This window comes from Spermophilus citellus (genome assembly GCF_964194105.1).
Source record: "Spermophilus citellus genome assembly, chromosome: 4".
In the NCBI taxonomy this organism is placed as follows: domain Eukaryota; kingdom Metazoa; phylum Chordata; class Mammalia; order Rodentia; family Sciuridae; genus Spermophilus; species Spermophilus citellus.
The window spans coordinates 158,836,406-158,855,844 of NC_138185.1; the positions used below are offsets into that span (position 1 = coordinate 158,836,406).

Below are 19,439 nucleotides of genomic sequence, written 5' to 3' on the forward strand. Positions count from 1 at the left end.
CTTGCCCAACTCTCTCTAACCTAGACCCATCCCTGCCTCTCCACCTCATTACTCCCAAATTCCAACTAAAAATCCTCTATTCCGGTAGACTTCTATTTCAAGATTAAACATTGCTCAGACATCTTTTCTTCTGATGAAATGATGACCATAATGTTACATTAACTTTCTAGAGTCTGTTATTCCCCATACAAAACTATCACAGGAAAATGACGTTTCACACAGAAACAATAATATTGCACTCTCTCCAAAACTGGAAATGTAGCAGTGGATCCAAAAGTGAAGACTGTTGATATTAAATCTTAGAATCCAAAAATAAGAGATGTAAACACTGCAATAGTCATAGTGCTTACTGTGTAAATACAGCACAGGGGCCTCATGTTAGTCACACACTGGTGCCTCCCATACTCACTAGCATTACAATTCTAGGGTTTTACTGCACTTTACAATCTGTGTACTATGGATCCTAAATCCCAGAAAATTACTAAATCTGGTGAAAAAAGTGATTTATAAAGTGCACAAGGTGATAAAACAATAACAACACAGGGCTTTTATGAGAACACAAATTCTGAATGGCAGTTTTGAACACTTCACAGTTCAAAATTCAGCTAATACTCCACAAAAAACTAAAGGTCTTGAATTTTGACTTTAAAAAAGCATACACAAAACACATGAAGCTCCTAATGTTTAATTCTGGCTACTGGGTATGTGTTCTTATTTGAAATCACTAAAAATAAACAGGAAATATTGTCAAAACTATCACTACTGTCTCTTACTCAGGGGTTGGTATGACTGTCTCTGAAACTTCTCATTAGTAAAACAAAAAGCCCTGAACTGATTGGTGAGTAATTAAAATGCACCTGACCTATATGTGACTACAGAGTCTGACTATATATTAACAGCCTCCTTACTCAAAATTTATTGCTCATAATAAATTGGGGAAGACATACCACTCCAAGGGGGGACAGTTGAGAGAGAGAGCAGGTTAATTCCTCTGAAATTAAAATTCCTCTGAAGGAAACTAAGAGAGGGCTCTCAGGGATAGGGACTGCCCACAGTCCCTGTTAGCTTACATTTTAAATGTGCTTTTAAACATCACTGCTTTTTGAGTATTCTGTGTCTCAAATAACTACTACTCATACCCTTCCCAGTAAGGATACAACAGTTTCCCCACTTTGTTATTAAGAGCAGCACAAAGAGAGGTGGGAGGGAAGGGGAGGGAGAAAGGGAATTGCACAGAAGATGGAAGGAGACCCTCAACGTTATACAGAATACATGTATGACAATGTGGGGGGAGGGGGGAGAAAGTGTGTCACATTAGATTGGGTAGAGAGAAGTGATGGGAGGGGAGGGGAGGGGAGAGGAAGGGGTGGGGAGAGCAGCACAAATACAAAACTCAATTTTCCAGCTCCATGTTGTAGAAATTTAACAAATTTTTCAAGCTTTTCTAAGAGAAAAAGACAAAAGTCCCTCAAAAGGAAGAAGCCTGCATTATCCCAGATGGTGTTTTACCCTATTCTCCTAAAGGATTTAACTTCTGCAGGAAGGGCAATTCCACAGCATTCCAAGGCTGCCCATTAAGTGCCTCAATCTACTTGTTAACCATTTATCCAAAGGGTCCAGAAACAACAGTATAGCTTGTTTATCCATTTTATTTAAAAAACAAAACAAAACAAAACATGGCTGTCCAACTTCTCAGGTAATTATAGCCAGTCTTGTTTTCACTTAGAAACATCCTTTCCTTTCCTGGGAAAGCTGGGAATGGAACCACCATTTGACCCTGCTATTGCCCTTCTCGGACTATTCCCTGAAGACCTTAAAAGAGCATGCTACAGGGATACTGCCACATCGATGTTCATAGCAGCACAATTCACAATAGCTAGACTGTGGAACCAACCCAGATGCCCTTCAATAGATGAATGGATAAAAAAAAAATGTGGCATCTATACACAATGGAGTACTATGCAGCAATAAAAATGACAAAATCATAGAATTTGCAGGGAAATGGATGGCACTAGAGCAGATTATGCTTAGTGAAGCTAGCCAATCCCTAAAAAACAAATACCAAATGTCTTCTTTGATATAATGAGAGCAACTATGAACAGAGCAGGGAGGAAGAGCAGGAAGAAAAGATTAACATTAAACAGAGACATGAGATGGGAGGGAAAGGGAGAAAAAAGGGAAATTGCATGGAAATGAAGGGAGACCCTCATTGCTATACAAAATTGCATATAAGAGGTTGTGAGGGGAATGGGAAAATAAACAAGGAGAGAAATGAATTACAGTAGATGGGGTAGGGAGAGAAGATGGGAGGGGAGGGGAGGGGGGATAGTAGGGGATAGGAAAGGTAGCAGAATACAACAATTACTAATAGGACATTATGTAAAATTGTGGATGCGTAACCGACGTGATTCTGCAATCTGCATTTGGGGTAAAATTGGGGGTTCATAACCCACTTCAATCTAATGTATGAAATATGATATGTCAAGAGCTTTGTAATGTTGTGAACAACCAATAAAAAAAAATACCTAAAAAAAAAAAGAAACATCCTTTTCTGTACCTGTCATCCCTTGCTCTAATAACTATATTCTTCCTTGCCAGAACTCATCCCATTCTTTTCTCTACTGCCTCCCTCTATTTAACAATGTAATTGTGTTTTTATTCTCAAAGTGCCTTATCTTCTTTCCACTTTGCAGAAGCAACTTTCACCTAATAAGTCAGTAGATAATGGATACATATTTCTTTTATTTTTCTTTTTTTTTTCTTCATTTACAGATCAAGTTTGGCTTTAAATATTGTTCAGCTGTCAACTACCTCCTGGAAATGACCCACTCTTTTCTTTTCTTGCTTGGTGGTTTTATTTATTTGTTTATTGGTGCTGGGGATTGAAACCAGGGCCCTGTGCATTTTTTATTTTGAGACAGAATCTCATTAAATTGCAGAGGCTGGCTACAAACTTTTGATCCTCCTGACTCAATTTCCCCAGTAGCTAGAATTACAGGTGTATACCACAGTCTAATCTTAATTCTAATCAAGAATTCCACATTCACAAGGCTGGGAATATAGCTCAGTTTGTAGAGCGTTTGCTTCACATGCATAAAGCCCTGGGTTCAATCCCCAGCACCACCAAAATAAAAAGGTATTGTGTCCATCTACAGTTAAAATAGATATATATATTAACAAAAAGAAAAGAATTCTACATTGAGGACACTAGGTTTCTGCAACTTTCCCCAACTAATAAAACATCACTATGATGCAACTAGTTTACTCCTTAGACAATTAATCAACAAATCCCTTTCCCATTTCTATCTCTCAGCAGAGAGGCAATCAATCTGTACAAATGAACCAAGCACTAGAATTATCTAAGACCCTTTGTACATACCACAGGCAATATTTGTTAACCACTTTATCATTCATTTTCTTGGTAAGATTTTTCCAGAAGCATTGCTTAAGCCCCTAAACCACATGTTCACTTCAAAGTTAAATTAAAAGGTAGGAAAAAAAGAAACACCAAAACATAAATGCAATACTATAACTTACCCTGCAAATTCTTCTGCCAGTTCATGGGGGAGGGCTGGAGACAGAAGGCGAGTATTCTCATTACACTTAGATGATATTATTGGATATATTAGCACTAGACAAGTCACAGCTGTCAAACAATTTTAAGTATATTGAAAACTTTGAACAACCTTTAAAGCGGTTAAGCCAGAAGAACTACAGCTTGTAAATTAAGAAAATAGTTGCTTCCTGAATAAAAATCCTCTCTTTAGCACATTTAAATTAAAACTAAACACTTTTAAACCACTGTCAAATTCCTTAAGAGAGAATTCTTACAGGAGAGAAATGGTAAATTACTAATGTAGTAGAAACATGAAAATTTTTATTTTGGTAAACTAAGGGCAGTCTACATACATAAACACATGGGCCCATGCAGATTTATAGGGAGTTCTCTTCCACACACACACAAAAAAATTAAATTTTAAAATTTGAAAACCTGAAATGATATTTCCCAAAGGGTAAGTTTAAAATAAAAGCCAAGAAGTCATCTCAAAGATGACAAAAAAAAAAAAAAAAAAAAAAAAAAACTTACAGGCCAGTAAAACTTCACTATAAATCTATCTAAATATATATATAAATATATAAATCTATCTAAAGGAAAAGGTAGGTTTATCAGAGGTATCAAAGGTGGTACCACGAATAATGATAACTGTGCTAAGCATTTTTCATATTTTAATTTTCACAACAATCTTCTCAAGATCACACAACTAAGTGACTAGGTTGGGTCCAGGTCTATTTGTATCTCTTATCCAGGCAGGAGAATAAAAAGGAAAAGCAGGTTGTACATATATCAAGTGCTTCTAAGGATTAGAGGTGGAATAATGATGTGCAAGTCATCAATCAAATCACTTAACTCCCCTTGCTCCAAATCCAGGCTGATCAACCAACTTAAGAATTCCTTGTCTGTCCCAACAGCATGCCTGCAGGGTGAGAAGGCATAGTTCAAATATAATCTTTGGGTGTCTATGGGGGACTGGTTCTAGGACCCCTCCATGGACCCAAAATCTGCAGATGCTCAAATCCCTTATATAAAATGGTATAGTGTTTGCATATAACCTACAAACATCCTTCCATATACTTTAAATCATATCTGGATTACTTATAATACCTAATATAATGCAAATGCCATGTGAATACTTGTTACATTATTTAGGTAAAGACAAGGGGGAAAGTCTGTACATGTTCAGTGCAGATGCAGGTTTTTCACAAATATTTTCTATCTGCAGTTGTTGGTGGAAGGGGATGCAGAACCGACAAATTTAGATAGTCAACTATATATGCTAACAGCTGTCTACTGAGAAGTGGCTTTTCTCACTCTAACTTCATACACTGGCCTTTTGAATTTCCTTCTGACTCTTGTAAGTTCAACCAAGTCAACCACAAGTAAGACTGCACATCACCCAGCTAACAGAGCTACATGCAGAGCACATCTAGGCAGAGAAGCCTCTTCTTTGGAACTTCTAATGATGGGACAGGGAGGCAAGTGGCATGAGGAAGCATGTGAATTTAGGGAAAAGAATCATCTCAAGAACTGTAGTTTAGGTGGAATAGAGTGGTGTTTTGAACAGCAAAGCCCTCCTCCTGGGCTCCTCCTTAACCCAAATCAATATGTATTTTCCCATACTAGGAAGAGACTGGTAGGGTAGGTGGAAAAGCTGAGAGGCAGTGTTATCAATTTAAGAATAACAAAGAGGCAATGTAAAGTTATTGTATAGGGTGGTGAGATGGTGAGAGGAAAGGGAGTAAAGGGGAATCTGTTTCTTAAGCCAAAATTAACATTTAACTCCAGAGCCTACTATTTAAACTGGCCTTGTCAGAAGCGGAAAGAGATACAGGGAAAGACTTTTCATCTATTTAGAACAGCTCAAGGGAAAAGGAAAAACAAAACAGTACAAAGGCAAGAGTCCAATCTTTAGGGCTTTAGTCCTGTTTATGTGTGCACGCGCATGCACACACATGCATGAACATATGTGCACACTGGAGGATCAAACTCAAAGCCCAGCAGCACATGTTAGGTAAGTGCTCTACCACTGAGCTACAACCTCAGCTCAGTCCTCATTTTTACTATGAAGAATGATTACAGGGACACATTATGGCTGAGTAGCTAAGGTATGGTATCTAGAGCCACACTTTCTGGATTCAAAGCTCATTTACCCAGGTGAGTGGCATGGCTTTGGACAAGTTTTTTAACTTCTCTACTTCCTTTCCCTATCTATAAAGTGGTATTTATAATACTACTTATCTCAGGGTTGTTGTGAAGATCGAATTAATTCATGCACTATAGTTGCCAGATTATTATGCTGCTAACAAAAAGTACATAAGAGCTGGCAGTCCTCTTTTATTACTACACATCTTTGTAAACAGTTTCTAAGAATTGAATAGAACTAAAACTCTAATCTGTGTAATATAACAGTTTACCAGAACCGACATAAGATAAAACAGAAAATCTGAACAGTCAAATATGTATTTAAGAAATTGAATTCACTACCAAAAACCTTCCCACAGAGAAAACCCCAGGCCCAGATGGTTTCACTGGTGAAGTCATTCGGAAAGTTCATTTTCATCTTTAGTTGTTGACATAAATGGAAGAACCATACTCCTTTCTAATCTTTTTCAAACTAGGCAACATCTAGCATAAATGTTTACTGCATACATGGCAAAATCAAACAATTTTGGAGTCAGATATACCTCTGAAAGTTGAATCAGAAGCAAGTGATTTTTCTCCCACCAAAATACTAACAGAATTTACAAAAGTTTGCAGTCAATATCAGAGGGTTCACTGAACACATGAAACCAATCTATGGGCACCCTAAGATGCTAAGTAAATATTGTTAAATGAGCATTAACTAGAGTAGCACAGAGGGAAAGTTTAAGACAGTAATTTAGGAAAGAACAAAGTATCTACCAGTTTCTCTACCCTCTGACAAATTACAAATGCTAACAATCAGCTTCCAATCCCAAGCAGTGAATTCTTCCTATCTCCTTTTAAAAATGTCTTTGGGTACCTTTCATTATTAAATCCTAACCTTTTTCCTATGCACTAAGGAAATCTAAAATTTCTAATCTAATTCTGAGGTCCTATCTCTTTAGATTTATCCTATCCTCAAAATTTCCCAATAACTTCAGTTACTAAATGCCCTTCTCAGCTATCACTCAATTCTCCTCCATTACTTTTAGCCTGTAATTTCTTCTTTCTTTCCTTTTTTTTTTTTTTTTTTTTTTGATAGTTGTAGATGGATAGCATACTTTCATTTGTTTATGTTACGTGCTGCTAACCCAGTGCCTCATACATGCTAGGTTGGACCTATAGCCCCAACCCTAGCCTGTAATTTCTTTTGAATCCAAAAAATTACCTCTAAGACAAATTCTAGCCAGGATATATATTATTTTTCTAATCAGATGCAGGAAGAGAAAAAATGAAAAGTTCCTATTTTTCCCTGGTAGTTATCATTCCCGAGGCTACATTTAGATAGTTGTGATCTTATGGAAAGAAATCCTCTGTCCTTCAGCCAATAGCATATGTAGTGGAATTAACAAAGCACTCTAAGAATATGTGTAGGCAGACTTTTGAGTTCTTTAATTGTGACTACATAACCTCCCACAACACCATATTATTCTATTAAAAGGCTAATGAGAACTATGATTTCAGTTAAATCAAAGAATTTATAAAAGATAAGGCACTTAGATAACCAAGTTACAGAATATAATTTCAGAGTGGAGAAAAAACAAAACTAATAATGGCCAAGAAACAATATAAAGGACTCAAGGAAACAGCTCAATAGAACAGAAAAAAACAACCCTTCACCATATTTTATTGAAACTACAATAACTTTGGAAAAAATCACATGTTCTACAATTTGAGTTGTATACAGATTTTACTACACTGGGAGTAAGGCAGACTTTGAAATGAAGACAAGCCCATAACATAAAAAACAAGATAGGGGGCTGGGGTTGTGGCTCAGTGGTAGAGCGCTCATCTAGCACGTACAAGGCACTGGGTTCAATCCTCAGCACCACATAAAAATAAATAAAATAAAGATATTGTGTCCACTTAAAACTAAAAAATAAATATTTTTTTAAAAAATATGTAAACAATAATAGCAATGACCATGTGATAAGGCTGAATACTTTCTGTAAAAGGGAAATGATAGGATTTTACTCTAATGAAGATAGTATGACTATTGTGGGAGCAATCTATCTATCATCACCATATAAACTTCCTCATGTCATCCACTCTCAATTTCCTATACCACTGCAATGAAACATAGTGATTCTATGGTAACATCTGGAGTTCAATCATTGGTCTTTCTCTCCCCTGCCCTACTCCATGCTGACAATTATCACTCTCCATTTCCATCTCTCTGCATCTAGGTCTCTCAGGGGAACCTCAATATCAACATATCAAAAATTAACTCCTTGGCTTCTACCTAAAACCTGCTTTCCATAGTGCTAAACCTTTCTTACACAAAAGCAAGCATTTACCACTTAAAGACATTCTTAGCCCAAGTGTTATCCCTCCTCTCCTTTTCTTCCTCACTGATGCTAGTTTGTATTCCACGTCTTCTGTAGTACTCCTCCTCCCCTAAATGATTCCTCTGTTTTCCATTTTCAGCCCCTTCCAATCTATCTGCCCACGGCCATTATAATGCAAATCTGACTATATCAGTCCCCTGGTTCAAGTTTTTCAGTGGTTTTCCACTGTCTCTGAGATTCTTTCAGAATTTTATGTGGAAATCTTCAGCTGACACCATTCACTTCCTCCTGCTCCCCAACACACACACACACACACACACACACACACAATCCCTTTCCCTCTTACTGCTGTAACAACACAGCACTCCTAGTGTTTCCCTATATCCACCAAGTGGTTTGGGAATTCCTTTGTATAATTTTTTTCATTTCAACACTTGGAAAACACACACAATCTTAATATCCTACTAAGGCTTCACTCATTCTATAAAGTCTCCTTGACCACCTTATATAGTAATAATCAACCACCCCACTCTCTCTACTCCTTCCTTGCCTTGCATATACTTCTGAGTGTACATATGAAAAAATCTAATTAGGTAATTATAAGAGTGTTCTCTCCTTGATATTGTGAGCTCTTTGGCAGAGCAAGGCCATCTTTTTTGTTAAGTTGATGGACCTTTATTTTATCCATTTATTTATATGTGGTGCTGAGAATTGAAGCCAGTGCCTCACATGTGCTAGGCAAGCACTCTACCACTGAGCCACAACCCCAGCCCCAAGGCCATCTTTCTTAAATCCTTAAAATGCAAAAGAATGGCTGTAAGCCATTTAATAAATACTACCTGAAAGTAACAAAACAATGTCTTCACCAATAAGAACTCATCTCACATTTGAAGTATCCCCAATAGAAATATTTTTGAAAAAGATGTGCAAATATAAGAACATAAAATATACAGATTTCAGATTTGAGTAAATAAAAATTTATACAAGATTACTTGGAGAACCAAAAATTCTAAGAAATCTTTCAAATGAATACTGACAACAGAACCAAAAAAAGTATAAAGTGATTTAAAACACACACACACACACACACACACACACACACACACACCTCAAGGTTCTTATTTTCCCATTAGATATGACCCCATGAGAAATACATGAAACATACCACTTACCTAAGCATATACTTCAAACAATAATTTGTAAACTTAAAGGCAGAATCCATCATAAATTAAGACTTAGACTATGTTTATCAATAGAGTTGGCAGTTTTCAGAGTTGGAAGGATCTAAGACATCATCATCAATTCCTTCCAATAGAGAAAATGAGACTAAAAGAAGAAATTACTTAGCTAAGGTCTCACTGCTAGATAAATGGAAGGTAAAAAGTGAGGACAGTGGCTTCCACATTCATTTTCTGTGGCTCTTTCCACTATCCCCACACTATTTTTCTGTGGGTAAGTTATGTACTATTTTGTTATGTTTTGTTTACTCACAAAAGAGTTGGGTTTTTTCCTAGCAGTCTATAGGTGTTATCCAGGCTTCATTAAAACATTAGAAATGACTTCCCCAACTCACAGATTGGTTTCACCTGTCACTTCATTTCCCATCAACAGGAATACCAGCTCTCAAAGTACGGGTTCCCATCAAGTTAGATGAGCTTTTGATGTTGATGCTAACACCATACCATGTCATTATAAGTCAGTATCCATTATGGCCTATGAAACTCAGCCACCACTTCATTGATACTGCACTTAAAATACTAACATTTTCTTCACTAATCCTAGTTAAGTAGTTTTATTCTGTAGTACCAAGAATGAGGAAGAGATGGGAACAGTAATTTTTAATAAGCCAGATCATCCTGGAATTAGGGAATCTGAGAACCACTAAGGCAATGGAAAATGACACATGTATCTGAAAGAGCATTTTAAGTCCACAGAAATCATGAGTTCCACCAATGATTGTAAAATCAAATATCTAATAACAAAATTATTAAAACAGAAAAATATTATTGAATTCTTGTCATGTTAGGCACTGTTCTAAAAGCTTTACATACAAAACCCCCCAAAAGGCCAGTAAGACATAGATGAGGAAAGTGAACAGCACCGGAATTTCTATACATATGCAAGGGATTGCAAAATATAAGTAGGGCACACCAATGAAGACTTAGTTTCCAGTCTTCCTATTAAGCTTTAAGTAAACTGTTAAACTGTACGTGTATCTGAGTTAGCAAGACCCTTGATATGCAAACAAAGCACAGGCATGTTATTTAGGTAGAATATTTATGAAGTGGGTGGGAGAGACTGTGACCATCCTTCCCCCAAACCTATGGACTCCTAGCACTACACAAAAACTGAGGGCCCCAAAGATAAAATCCCTCACTCACAGTGATGAAGCAAGTACAAGACAGGCAGAGCTGGCCCTTCAGCCCAGGTCAGTGTGGTTCCTAAGTCCTTTCTCTTTCTACTGTCTCCAAATACCTCCTTTTGTATAAATGCCCCCAGATAGTCTAAGTACCATATAAAAATTATTAACTAATAATTTTGTAGGTCATCTGCTATGAAAAATGAATGTATTTCTGAGAACCTTAAGCTAACATACAGAAAGCTAATTTTCTAATGCCTTAGAACAGCATGCATACTACAATTTCAAGACCTCCTAAGGCAGAATTCGAGTACATTTCAAAACACACACACAAGACAGGAGTCTTTTGGGGTGGGGAGAAGGGAATGAAGGAGATGAGAAAATAGTCTCTCTTAGGATATTAAAGCTGGTTTAAGGCCAAGCTGGTTAATAAAACTGAAATAATTTTTAGGATTATGCAAAATACTGGGTTTAAAAACTGAATATAATCCAGTGATATCCAATATCTTACTCATAATTTGAGAGCCTGAAATGCTTACTTTTTAAGAGGGAATTTATTCAACAAATTTCAATTAGGCCTGGGCTAGTAGGCATTATGGAAGCCACAAAGGTATGCAAGACACAGCTCTTCCCAAGGAGTACTTGCAGTCTAATTAGAAAAACTAGATAAATGTGTGAAAGGATAAAACAAACAAATTCCAGAAGGGTGGGTTGCCAAGAAGCAGAGAACTTCAAGGAAGAAGCAAACACTAGGCTTTTGAAACAGTGGCGGCACTGTAAACAAGCCCTTGAAGGGAAAATGAGAATTGGAGGCAGGGGCTGAAGGATATATGATGGGCCCAAAATAGGCTATTAAAAAACAAATCAACACCAAATGCTGGAGAGGATGTGGAGCAACAGGAACTCTCTCACTCATTGCTAGTTGGGAATGCAAAATGGAACAACCACTCTGAAAGACAGTTTGGCAGTTTCTTAGAAAACCAAACATAATTGCTGCCATAAAATCCAGCAATTGCACTCCTTGTTATTTACTCAAAAAGGAGTTGAAAAATGTATGGCTATACAAAAGCCTGCATGCATGTGGATGTTCATAGAAGTTTTATTCATAACTGCCCAAACGTAGAAGCAACCAAGTTGTCCTTCATAGGTGAATACATAAACTGTTGTACACCCCACAATGAAATAGTATTCAACACTAAAAAGCATGATTATCAAGCAATGAAAAGAAATGAAGGAAACTTAATGCATATTACTAAGTAAAGGAAGCCAATTTAAAAAGAGTATATACTGTATGATTCCAACTATGTAACACTCTGAAAAAGGCAAAACTATGAAGATAGTAAAAAAAGATCAGTGGTTGCCAAGGAGTTGGGGGTGGGGATGGTAATGAAAAGGCAGAACACAGTGGATTTTCAGGGCAGAGAAAACACTCTGTATGATAATATAATGGTAGATACATGTCATTACGTTATTGGTCCAAACACAAAGAATAGATAATACCAAGTATGAACCCTAATTAAACAATGGACTCTGGGTGATTATGGTGTGCCAGTGCAAGTTACATCAATTATAACAAATGTACCACTATGGGGACTGGGATTGTAGCTCAACGGTAGAGTCCTTGCCTAGCACATGCAAGGCACTGGGTTCAATCCTCAGCAACACATTAAACAAATAATAAAATAAAGGTGTTGTGTCCAACTACAACTAAAAAAATATTTTTTAAAAAAAATGTACCACTATGGTGGGGGAAGCTATCCCTGTGCGGGGCAGGGATATATGGGAAATCCCTGGACATTCCTCTATGTAATCATAAAACTGCTCTAAAAAAATAAAATCTTTAAAAATGAATAAACAAATATACAGATATTTTCATACAAGGGCAAACTCATGTGTTTATGAGCTTCTTCATAGGGCACTGGTTAAAGTGGTATATTCATAATATGGTACATTCATAAAATGAAATATAGCGTAGTTGGTTAAAAAAACATGGCAGCATGGGCTGGGAATGTGGCTCAAGCGGTAGCACGCTCACCTGGCATGCGTGCGGCCCAGGTTCGATCCTCAGCACCACATACAAACAAAGATGTTGTGTCCGCCGAGAACTAAAAAATAAATATTAAAAAATTCTCTCTCTCTCTCCCCCACTCTCTCTTTAAAAAAAAAAAAAATGGCAGCTTTAGATGTATGATATATATTATATATTGCTAAGCGAAAAAAGCAAGGTGCAGGAAAGGTGTGTGTTATACCATCACTTGTGTGCTTACAAAATTTGACAATACTTATACAAATATGCTTGTATATGCTTATATATTCATAAATTATCAATGGGAAGATTTAGGAAAAAGTTATAAACAGTATATACATCTGTTGACTAAGGATAATGCTACATAAAACAAAGGGACTGTGCTCTACAGAAGGCAAAAGACTACAGAAAATCCTGAATATTAGGATAAGAGATTTAAAAAGCCTGCATGCATACTCAAGAGCAGGATTCTCAACAATGGAACTACTGACATTTGGGACCAGATAATTCTTAATTGTGTGGGCTGCCCTGTAACACTTCTAGTAGCACTGCTAGCCACTAGATACTGAACACATCCTCCTACTTGCTGTCCCTGGTAAAACATCTCAACGTTGCCAAATGTCCCCTGTGAAGTAAAACTTCTCCAGGTTGAAAAGTACTGCTCAAGAGCTACAATGATAGTAATTTACAAAACATTGCAGCTCTATATCCTTGCAAATTAACAACTCCAACATACATTCATATATAGATCTGAGGGGCATATTTGGCAGTTTTGAAATGACCTTCATATATCAGTTTCTCAAGCTGAGATAATTCAAGCCCTTCCCAGATCTGAATTTTCATTTCTAACTATATCTACTCCATCACAAATGTCTCTTTTTGCTGCTATTGAATCCTAAATAATGAAGCTAGATAGATGTTCAGTAGTATATGAGAACATGCCAGTTCCCCTAATGGGCTTCCCAATGATGCACTGACCTGTTACCTCCACAGGTTAATTTCACAAGTCAATACACCAGCCTTACCCTCCATTCCACCGACCACCAAATAGCACGTTTCTAGATCCAAGATCTTCTGAGATGTCAAGGAAGGCAATTTTCCAAAAGAAATCTAACAATCATATTTTAGCTCAACTTTTGAAAAACTAATATAACTACTGACACAATAGAATATAATTAATTACTCACATTATACTAAGGTTTCTTCCTATAATTCCTAATAAACATACAAAGTGTAACACAATGTCCTAAAATCTTGAAAGGAAAACACCCCTGATTTCAAGGAGACTATAAAAAGAATGATTAGTTCTAAAGCCAAAAGAGGGTTGTACTATAGTCTACAATCACAATTTTTTTTAAATATTTATTTTTCAGTTTTTGGTGGACACAATATCTTTATTTTATTTGTATGTGGTGCTGAGGATCGAACCCAGCGCCTGGCGCATGCTAGGCAAGAGCGTTACCTCTTGAGCCACATCCCCAGCCCTACAATCACAATTTTTATTAAGTGTAAAGCCATTTCAAATATACCACAATGAATGGGGATGAGAAAAAAAGAAAGACATCCAACAGGCTTGAATATTTTTCAAACACAGATCTAAAACTTGGGTTGACTCTCCTGTGTCTTTTCTTTTTGAAAGGCCAGAAATCCAATAATACCCTGGCAATCTTGGCTTCATATTTTGAAGTCACTGATTCCTTCAATGCTGTTGTAGTTGAAAAGTTCTGGATTTCATCCTCATGAAATCATGCTCTTCAGATTCTAGTATTGTGCCGACTACTTTTGCTTAGCTCTCAGAACGTTGGTTCTCATTTGTGGAGGTAACCTCCAGTGACCTCACTCTGTAATAAATACATTTGTGAGTCGCTATGGAAGATGCTTAAAAGTGTCAGCGGCGAAAAAAAGAAACTCACCATTCTAACTACTTCAGGGTAAGTCTGCTCTGTCAAACAGCCTCTGCTTATTGTAATGTAGTCCACCAGTTCATTAAGAGTGGAGCGCTTGTATTCTTTCATTTTAAGATCAGATAGCGTGTCCATGAAGTCAAAAATGACACAGCACTGCTGAAGTTTCTTTAGGAACAGTTCAGGCTGCTCTGAGGTTGGAACGTCTAAGAAAAAAAAAGGAAATGGTGTAAGTCTGTCATCAATTTCTAAGTAACAGGAATTCTCTGCGAAATTCACTTCAAAAGCAAGCTCAAAAGAATAAGAATTCACATGACAATAGTGTTCTTTTTAACAGTTACACATGGGGGGAGGGGATAACATATACACTATTTCAGAGATCTTGACTCTGAAAACTATAATGCACCAACACAATTGACTCTGGTTGCTATTCTGCAACCAAAGATTGACTAAAATCCCAAGAGCCATTAGAAGTTTGAAGCAAATTTTAACAACAACAACAAAAAATAACCCTGATGTCAATATCCGTAAATCCAAAAACACTGAAAAATGACAAATTCTTCCTCATAAGGTAAAGCCAGAAATTTTCACTGTTGGTTTAAATTAGTTTTACTAAAAAAATTCAAAGCAGAAATGTCAGTCTATCCATTTTAATTTCATGCTGACACCCTTGATATTCAAAGCAATTACTGTGTGTGTTCTTATTTTGTTTTGTTTTTGCTTGATTTTTATGAAGTTTCTTTGTCAAAGACACTTGAAAACAACAAAAAAAAAAAAAAACTCTCTAAAAAAGAACACACTAAACGGTATGGTGGCACATACCTGTAATCCCAGTGGCTGAGTCAAAAGGATCACAAGTTCAAAACCAATCTCAGCAACTTAGCAAGGCCCTAAGCAACTTAGTGATATAAATTTTAAAAAATTTAAATCTTAAAAATAAAAAGGGATGGAGATGTGGCACAGTGGTAAAGTGCCCCTGGGTTCAATTCTAGGTACAAAAACAAATAAGTAAAAATAAAAACAAAAAAGAGCACACCAGTAGTAGGAAAATAAGAGCAAATTCCCTTCATCTACACTCTCTTTTGATCCACCTTTTTCCCTTACACTGGGAAAAAACTACTAACGTCCTTATTAATATGTTCTCAGAATAGACATCTGTTCTTTTTTAAAACAAACAGCAGGTCAGACATTTGGCTTGGTTTAAAAAAAAATGTAAGAAATTTTAGGTTAATTAAAATTCTCCAGCTAGAAAGGAATCTGACCTACAATTGGATTTGAAATACACAATTGAGCTACAGACAACCAAATCCACTCCTATCTTTTCTACTATTTTATTTCCCCAAACTGGAGCATCACTGGAGAGGCAATGAAATTATGACCCACATAGGCTCTGCTGCCTTTATCCAAGGCAATTAACTCATTAATCCTCAGAATATCTTTGAGGTAAGCAGGTAGCATGGTTATTCTTCATTTTTCAATAAGAAAAGCAGGCACAGTCATTGAGATGAACACAATGAATGAACTATGGAGCTGGGCACAATGCCCAGGTCTCTAGCCATACACCCAGGTTCCCTTTGTACTACTTCAGAAGGATTTTAACAGTGTTTGGCCAGTCACTAACAACCATCCTCAGTTGTCAATCTTCCAGTAAATGCTATACAGTGGCTTCACAGCGTAGGCCATCTGCTCTCTGAAGGAGAATGCTACATCATCTAGAACCCACCTTACAACCAAGAGCCCCAATAGAGCGGAATGGAAACCAGCCTAGGCCTGTTTTACACATGACTAGCTCCATTAACTCTCATCCCCTACCCATATCCCACAACCCAAGTGACAGAGAACTAACCAAGCCACCCTGGACCTCAAAGACAATTCCCCCCAAACACTGACTGCTAAGGTTAAACCTAGCTGAAAGGAAAACAGATCTTTTCCAAAGGATATTAGGAAACAAGGAGTAATAAATGCATTTGAAGGTATCACCACTACTCTCAGCATAAACAAGTTGTAAATTTAGTAATTGTTAAACAGTGAGTTTCACTCTACCCGCAACCCCCCAAAGGTTCCCAGTGGCTTAATATATTTATAATCAAATACTTTGGATTTAAGGCATAATATATACTTATTCTGTGCTTCTAAAATTAATCATTTTTAAAATCTAGCTTGGGACCATAAGAACCAAACATAGTCAGATCAAGCTTTCTCTTTAAGTGCTACCTGATCAGGTGTTTAAAATAAATAAATAAGCAAAAACTAAATACAGCTGCTTATGAATATAAGTGTATATAGTCTTAACCAGTATCTAATTACATGCACAGGACCACCATGGTCCAGACTCCAGATCCTGAAACTGAATGGAGTTTTGATGCTGTAAAGGGAATAAGAAAAAGCTTATTAAATGGGGTATTAGTTAAAGGTTAAAATCTTCAGGGAAAATTGCAATTTTTGATATCATAACTTTCATAAAACCTAAAAATCAGATCACTCACATGGAGAACTCCTTAAACACAGCACATAAGAATTACAAAACATCTATAAATGATAGATAGCCTTTCTGAGAGTAAATCAACATTTAAGCAGTACCACAATTAATGTTTGTGGTTACTGCAATAACAATCAAGAAATTCATTAATTTAGCAAGTCAAAAAATTCAAGCAGTTAACATTTAGATCCTTTTTAATGTCAGGCAATTGGAGTTTATCCTTTATTTATGCAAACTGGCATGTCATAAACAAATGAGAACCAGGCTAACCACTTGCCAGATGGAATAATGATAATAAGTGTACATTTACTGAACAGAGTTAGTATACTTACTATGTACTATTCTAAACACTTACACATATTACATTTTGATTAATATCTACAACAACCCTACACAGTAGGTACTATTTCAAGTTTAACAGATGAATAAACCAAGATAGAGATTGCTTCAGTAATCTGCCCATAGTCATACAGCTAATAAGCATTGGAGACAGGAGTCAAACACAGGTAATCTGGCTCCAGGCCTGGACTCATCATCACCATGTACCATTCAAACACAATCAAAGGCCAGAGTGATATCATATTCCAGAAAATGAGGGGGATGGGGCGTGTGGGCAATCTCCCCTCCAGACCATTCTCCAGAGGTTAACATGCAGAGCCAAAGTTATGCTTTATCATCCTTTATCACAGACTAAATTCTTCTAAAATGAATTCCATTAAATTGAAGAACTTGAGCAGTCAAAAACAACTGCTGGGGTGGTGCTGGCCAGAGGTGGGGTGGTCCCTTAAACAGGCAATTCCTTTAATAGTAACAATTTAAAAAGGAAAAGAAGGAAACTATTTCATTCAGGGGAAGGATGAACTATCAAAACACTCCAAAAGCCAAGTGAGTGGAGTTTACCCATAGTTCCAGCTAGTAGGAAGGACAAAGTGAGTAAGTAGGTGAAGCAGGTGAATGGCTTAAGTATAGGAGTTCAAGCTAGCCTGGACAACATAGCAAGACTATCTCTTCAAGAACAAAACAAAAAACACAATTGCTCTAAGCAAGTACCAGTAATAGTTGGCCCTTGGATTGTCATCCCTCCTCCCCCTAGCTCTGCTGCTCCCAATCCCCCTCCTCTCATCTACCTAGCCCCTGTGGGCTCTGAAGGTAGAATTAAAAGGTAGAATAGGCCAGGGGTCAGAGAAGGTACACTCTGAGTAGTCCCAAGAGTTTCAATAAAATTAAAGAAGTTTAGTATTATGGAACCGGTCCCAAAAGTAGATATAAATATTCTTTCTAAAGAAACATTTATTAAAAGGATCAGTTACTGAGCCATAAAGAAAATCTCATAAATGACAGAAAGCAGATTCCAATCATAATGCATTAAATAAATAGCACTAGCTACCCACCTCCCAAATCCAAGTCACCTGAAAATCTATAAACACTTCTGAAGTAACTTAAAAGAAAATTAAAGGTAATGGAAGGAGACCCTCATTGTTATACAAAATTACATATAAGAGGAAGTGAGGGGAAAGGGGAAAAAAACAAGGGGGAGAAATGAATTACAGTAGATGGGGTAGAGAGAGAAGATGGGAGGGGGGATAGTAGAGGATAGGAAAGGCAACAGAATACATCAGACACTAGTATGCAATATGTAAAACAGTGGATGTGTAACCGATGTGATTCTACAATCTGTATACGGGGTAAAAATGGGAGTTCATAACCCACTTGAATCAAATTATGAAATATGATATGTCAAGAATTATGTAATGTTTTGAACAACCAATAATAAAAAATAAAAAATAAGAATAAAAAAACTATGTAATGTTTTGAACAACCAATAATAAATTTTTTTTTAAAAAGAGGAAAAAAAACTTATACATGAAGAAAAAAAAGAAAGAAAATTAAAGGTCATCATAGACTCCCCAAGCAAACCAGGCAGTGGATACTTCTTTCTTTCAATGGAACTGGCCAACAAAAGCCAGCCTGCCCCTGGGGAGAAGAATTCCTCAGAATCATATCATAAACAACGAAGAATCGATAAGTGGTTATGTAATACCACAAAGGTCATTAGCACAACGACTATCCATCCAATGTTAGTATGTGTTTAAAGGGGAGAATAATTGATCCAGTCATCACAGATGGTAAGAACATATCAGGTCAGACTTCACTAATCTGGAAGAACAAGTAGACAGATTTCCAGAATATGCTTCCCATCCAAGAAAAGAATGTAGGGACAAACTAAATTGTATTTCTCACTGTATTGTGTTTTGTTGTTGTGGTGGTTTTGTTGTTTTGGTTTGGTTTGGTATTTTGGTGGTGGTGTTACGGGGATTGAACTCAGAGGCACTCAGCCACTGAGACACATCCCCAGCCCTGTTTTGTATTTTATTTAGACACAAGGTCTCATTGAGTTGCTAGGACCTCACTCAGTTGCTGAGGCTGGCTTTGAACTCACGATCCTCCTGTCTCAGCCTCCTGAGCCACTGAGATTACAGGCGTGTACCACCATGCCCAGCCATTGTCTTACTCTCCTTTTTAGCATTAATCATGTTTTCCATATACATTTTAGATCATCACCTCCCAGCATCCTAACAATTGTCAACAATAAGAGAAAATGACTACTACCCCTTCAAGTGTTCGTACACAAATAACTTCAAA

At 36.9% G+C, this 19,439-nt stretch overlaps 1 protein-coding gene across 4 annotated transcripts in view; it reads right to left on the reverse strand.

The window, feature by feature from the left end:
* Window positions 1–19,439, reverse strand: part of PPP2R5E (protein phosphatase 2 regulatory subunit B'epsilon) — a 157,160-nt gene that overhangs the window by 63,029 nt on the left and 74,692 nt on the right. For all 4 annotated transcript variants that reach the window (XM_081289855.1, XM_081289854.1, XM_081289856.1 and 1 more), the window contains one exon: window positions 14,327–14,523. In XM_081289855.1, the coding sequence (XP_081145981.1) occupies window positions 14,327–14,523 (197 nt within the window). The remainder of the gene's footprint in view (window positions 1–14,326; window positions 14,524–19,439) is intronic.